This window comes from Oncorhynchus kisutch, unplaced genomic scaffold (assembly GCF_002021735.2).
Source record: "Oncorhynchus kisutch isolate 150728-3 unplaced genomic scaffold, Okis_V2 scaffold635, whole genome shotgun sequence".
Taxonomy (NCBI): domain Eukaryota; kingdom Metazoa; phylum Chordata; class Actinopteri; order Salmoniformes; family Salmonidae; genus Oncorhynchus; species Oncorhynchus kisutch.
In genome coordinates, this window is record NW_022262580.1 from 416,639 (window position 1) to 422,638 (window position 6,000).

Consider the following 6,000-nt stretch of genomic DNA (forward strand, 5'->3'; position numbering starts at 1 on the left):
ACAGCCCGATACCTTCCTTACAGACCCCTCTGTTCCGTCCTGCTGAACACAGCCCGATACCTTCCTTACAGACCCCTCTGTTCCGTCCTGCTGAACACAGCCCGATACCTTCCTTACAGACCCCTCTGTTCCGTCCTGCTGAACACAGCCCGATACCTTCCTTACAGACCCCTCTGTTCCGTCCTGCTGAACACAGCCCGATACCTTCCTTACAGACCCCTCTGTTCCGTCCTGCTGAACACAGCCCGATACCTTCCTTACAGACCCCTCTGTTCCGTCCTGCTGAACACAGCCCGATACCTTCCTTACAGACCCCTCTGTTCCGTCCTGCTGAACACAGCCCGATACCTTCCTTACAGACCCCTCTGTTCCGTCCTGCTGAACACAGCCCGATACCTTCCTTACAGACCCCTCTGTTCCGTCCTGCTGAACACAGCCCGATACCTTCCTTACAGACCCCTCTGTTCCGTCCTGCTGAACACAGCCCGATACCTTCCTTACAGACCCCTCTGTTCCGTCCTGCTGAACACAGCCCGATACCTTCCTTACAGACCCCTCTGTTCCGTCCTGCTGAACACAGCCCGATACCTTCCTTACAGACCCCTCTGTTCCGTCCTGCTGAACACAGCCCGATACCTTCCTTACAGACCCCTCTGTTCCGTCCTGCTGAACACAGCCCGATACCTTCCTTACAGACCCCTCTGTTCCGTCCTGCTGAACACAGCCCGATACCTCCTTACAGACCCCTCTGTTCCGTCCTGCTGAACACAGCCCGATACCTTCCTTACAGACCCCTCTGTTCCGTCCTGCTGAACACAGCCCGATACCTTCCTTACAGACCCCTCTGTTCCGTCCTGCTGAACACAGCCCGATACCTTCCTTACAGACCCCTCTGTTCCGTCCTGCTGAACACAGCCCGATACCTTCCTTACAGACCCCTCTGTTCCGTCCTGCTGAACACAGCCCGATACCTTCCTTACAGACCCCTCTGTTCCGTCCTGCTGAACACAGCCCGATACCTTCCTTACAGACCCCTCTGTTCCGTCCTGCTGAACACAGCCCGATACCTTCCTTACGACCCCTCTGTTCCGTCCTGCTGAACACAGCCCGATACCTTCCTTACAGACCCCTCTGTTCCGTCCTGCTGAACACAGCCCGATACCTTCCTCACAGACCCCTCTGTTCCGTCCTGCTGAACACAGCCCGATACCTTCCTCACAGACCCCTCTGTTCCGTCCTGCTGAACACAGCCCGATACCTTCCTCACAGACCCCTCTGTTCCGTCCTGCTGAACACAGCCCGATACCTTCCTCACAGACCCCTCTGTTCCGTCCTGCTGAACACAGCCCGATACCTTCCTCACAGACCCCTCTGTTCCGTCCTGCTGAACACAGCCCGATACCTTCCTCACAGACCCCTCTGTTCCGTCCTGCTGAACACAGCCCGATACCTTCCTCACAGACCCCTCTGTTCCGTCCTGCTGAACACAGCCCGATACCTTCCTCACAGACCCCTCTGTTCCGTCCTGCTGAACACAGCCCGATACCTTCCTCACAGACCCCTCTGTTCCGTCCTGCTGAACACAGCCCGATACCTTCCTCACAGACCCCTCTGTTCCGTCCTGCTGAACACAGCCCGATACCTTCCTCACAGACCCCTCTGTTCCGTCCTGCTGAACACAGCCCGATACCTTCCTCACAGACCCCTCTGTTCCGTCCTGCTGAACACAGCCCGATACCTTCCTCACAGACCCTCTGTTCCGTCCTGCTGAACACAGCCCGATACCTTCCTACAGACCCCTCTGTTCCGTCCTGCTGAACACAGCCCGATACCTTCCTTACAGACCCCTCTGTTCCGTCCTGCTGAACACAGCCCGATACCTTCCTTACAGACCCCTCTGTTCCGTCCTGCTGAACACAGCCCGATACCTTCCTTACAAGACCCCTCTGTTCCGTCCTGCTGAACACAGCCCGATACCTTCCTTACAGACCCCTCTGTTCCGTCCTGCTGAACACAGCCCGATACCTTCCTTACAGACCCCTCTGTTCCGTCCTGCTGAACACAGCCCGATACCTTCCTTACAGACCCCTCTGTTCCGTCCTGCTGAACACAGCCCGATACCTTCCTTACAGACCCCTCTGTTCCGTCCTGCTGAACACAGCCCGATACCTTCCTTACAGACCCCTCTGTTCCGTCCTGCTGAACACAGCCCGATACCTTCCTTACAGACCCCTCTGTTCCGTCCTGCTGAACACAGCCCGATACCTTCCTTACAGACCCCTCTGTTCCGTCCTGCTGAACACAGCCCGATACCTTCCTTACAGACCCCTCTGTTCCGTCCTGCTGAACACAGCCCGATACCTTCTTACAGACCCCTCTGTTCCGTCCTGCTGAACACAGCCCGATACCTTCCTTACAGACCCCTCTGTTCCGTCCTGCTGAACACAGCCCGATACCTTCCTTACAGACCCCTCTGTTCCGTCCTGCGGAACACAGCCCGATACCTTCCTTACAGACCCCTCTGTTCCGTCCTGCTGAACCCAGCCCGATACCTTCCTTACAGACCCCTCTGTTCCGTCCTGCTGAACACAGCCCGATACCTTCCTTACAGACCCTCTGTTCCGTCCTGCTGAAACACAGCCCGATACCTTCCTTACAGACCCCTCTGTTCCGTCCTGCTGAACACAGCCCGATACCTTCCTTACAGACCCCTCTGTTCCGTCCTGCTGAACACAGCCCGATACCTTCCTTACAGACCCCTCTGTTCCGTCCTGCTGAACACAGCCCGATACCTTCCTTACAGACCCCTCTGTTCCGTCCTGCTGAACACAGCCCGATACCTTCCTTACAGACCCCTCTGTTCCGTCCTGCTGAACACAGCCCGATACCTTCCTTACAGACCCCTCTGTTCCGTCCTGCTGAACACAGCCCGATACCTTCCTTACAGACCCCTCTGTTCCGTCCTGCTGAACACAGCCCGATACCTTCCTTACAGACCCCTCTGTTCCGTCCTGCTGAACACAGCCCGATACCTTCCTTACAGACCCCTCTGTTCCGTCCTGCTGAACACAGCCCGATACCTTCCTTACAGACCCCTCTGTTCCGTCCTGCTGAACACAGCCCGATACCTTCCTTACAGACCCCTCTGTTCCGTCCTGCTGAACACAGCCCGATACCTTCCTTACAGACCCCTCTGTTCCGTCCTGCTGAACACAGCCCGATACCTTCCTTACAGACCCCTCTGTTCCGTCCTGCTGAACACAGCCCGATACCTTCCTTACAGACCCCTCTGTTCCGTCCTGCTGAACACAGCCCGATACCTTCCTTACAGACCCCTCTGTTCCGTCCTGCTGAACACAGCCCGATACCTTCCTTACAGACCCCTCTGTTCCGTCCTGCTGAACACAGCCCGATACCTTCCTTACAGACCCCTCTGTTCCGTCCTGCTGAACACAGCCCGATACCTTCCTTACAGACCCCTCTGTTCCGTCCTGCTGAACACAGCCCGATACCTTCCTTACAGACCCCTCTGTACCGTCCTGCTGAACACAGCCCGATACCTTCCTTACAGACCCCTCTGTTCCGTCCTGCTGAACACAGCCCGATACCTTCCTTACAGACCCCTCTGTTCCGTCCTGCTGAACACAGCCCGATACCTTCCTTACAGACCCCTCTGTTCCGTCCTGCTGAACACAGCCCAGGCAATACCTTCCTTACAGACCCCTCTGTCTGTGTCACCTGAGTCACATTGTCATTCTATGTGTGAAGGAAATATCCTTTTTTTTTTCTTCTGTTGAAAAGAAAGGTTGTTCAGGCCGGAGTGGGTTTCCTCACTTAACTCCCGGCACAGATGTTGCCTGCCTGCCGCTGAAAACAAAGAGCATTTAGAACCCCGGCCAAGCCCGTTAAATGATCACCATGACAACAGAAGGCCGAAATGGAATGAACAGAGAGAGAGAGAGAGACAGTGGGAGAGAGAGAGAGAGAGAGAGAGACAGTGGGAGAGAGGGAGAGAGAGAGAGAGACAGTGGGAGAGAGAGAGAGAGGGATATAGAGCATAGCCTTGCTATTGAGAAAGGTGGACCTAGGCGGACCTGGCTCTCAAGAGAAGACTGCCCACAAAATGAGTTGGAAACTGAGCTGCACTTCCTAACCTCCTGCCTAATGTATGACCATATTAGAGAGACATATTTCCCTCAGATTACACAGATCCACAAAGAATTTGAAAACAAATCCCATTTGATAAACTCCCATATCTACTGGGTGAAATTCCACAGTGTGCCATCACAGCAGCAAGATGTGTGACCTGTTGCCACGAGAAAAGGGCAACCAGTGAAGAACAAACACCAATGTAAATACAACCCATATTTATGCTTATTTATTTATTTTTGTTTATTATCTATTTCACTTGCTTTGGCAATGTTAACACATGTTTCCCATGCCAATAAAACCCCTTGAGAGAGAGAAAGAGAGAGAGAGAGAGAGAGAGAGAGAGAGAGAGAGAGAGAGAGAGAGAGAGAGAGAGAGAGAGAGAGATCGAGAGAGAGAGAGAGAGAGAGAGAGAGAGAGAGAGAGAGAGAGAGAGAGAGAGAGAGAGAGAGAGAGAGAGAGAGAGAGAGGTTCCTGTAAATCAAACTGTGGATGCTAATCCAGAGTTGTCAGAGCATTGATTTATCCAGCTGTGTTGTTAGCTCAGCCTTGCTACTGCCACCTTCTACAACCTCATCAGCCAACACGCGCGCACACACACACACACACGTGAAATCACTGATTCCAGGCTGAATATTAAAAGCTGATTGCTTGATCAGATCTTGGAGCGCCTCATGATCGGCAGGCCAAGAGTTGTTGACAGAAGTTGTTCAGTCATATGTTCACCTCCAGTAGTATCCAATACACTGTCTGTCTCCTCTCCTCCTCTCCTCCTCTCCTCTTTTCCTTCACCTCTGTAGGGATGTCAATGAGTCAAAACGAGACACTGACTGACTGTATCAGAACCTGTGAATGGGCTGCCTCACGTTTGGTTCTGGTTTGGGTTATGTTCCTGTATTGGAAGTGAACAAGTGTCTTGTAGATGGGATCCTGGTTTTGGTTTCTCACCCCTCCTCTCTTCCTCTGTCCCCTGTCGGTGTTCTCTCCAGGTATCCGGCTAGATGGGATCCTGGTTTCGGTTTCTCACCCCTCCTCTCTTCCTCTGTCCCCTGTCGGTGTTCTCTCCAGGTATCCGGCCCCAGATCATGAACGGGCCGATGCACCCTCGCCCCTTAGTGGCCCTGCTGGACGGGCGTGACTGCACCGTGGAGATGCCCATCCTAAAAGACCTGGCCACCGTCGCCTTCTGTGACGCACAGTCCACACAGGAGATACACGAGAAGGTGGCGTAACTAACACACACACACACACAGTCCACACAGGAGATACACGAGAAGGTGGAGTAACTAACACACACACACACACACACACACACACACACACACACACACACACACTCTTTCACACCCTTGCTGAAGAGCAGATGGACAGCAGCCCCACACTCCATTTTCTTTCTTTCTTCCCCCTCCTCTCCTCCCCCTCTCCTCTCCTCTCCGCTCATCTCATTTCCTCCCCTTCACCCTTGTCTCCTCCCATCTCATCTCCTTTCCTCCCCTCCTCTCCCTCTCCACTTCTCTCCTCTCCTACTGTCCCCCCTCCTCCCCTCCTCTCCACCCTCTCCTCTCCTCTCCTCTCCTCTCTCCTCCTCTCCTCTCCTCTCCTCTCCTCTCCTCTCCTCTCCTCTCCTCTCCTCTCCTCTCCTCTCCTCTCCTCTCCTCTCCTCTCCTCTCCTCTCCTCTCCTCTCCTCTCCTCTCCTCTCCTCTCCTCTCCTCTCCTCTCCTCTCCTCTCCTCTCCTCTCCTCTCCTCTCCTCTTCTATCCTCTCCCCTCCTCTCTTCTCCTTCCCCCTCTCCTCTCCTCTCCTCTCCTCTCCTCTCCTCTCCTCTCCTCTCCTCTCCTCTCCTCTCCTCT

General features: G+C 54.2%; 1 protein-coding gene across 1 annotated transcript in view; it reads left to right on the top strand.

Moving 5' to 3' along the window:
- Nucleotides 1-6,000, top strand: part of LOC109886697 (uncharacterized) — an 82,982-nt gene that overhangs the window by 35,912 nt on the left and 41,070 nt on the right. Inside the window, 1 exon segment of the mRNA XM_031815822.1 lies at nucleotides 5,218-5,372. Within this exon segment, the coding sequence (XP_031671682.1) occupies nucleotides 5,218-5,372 (155 nt within the window).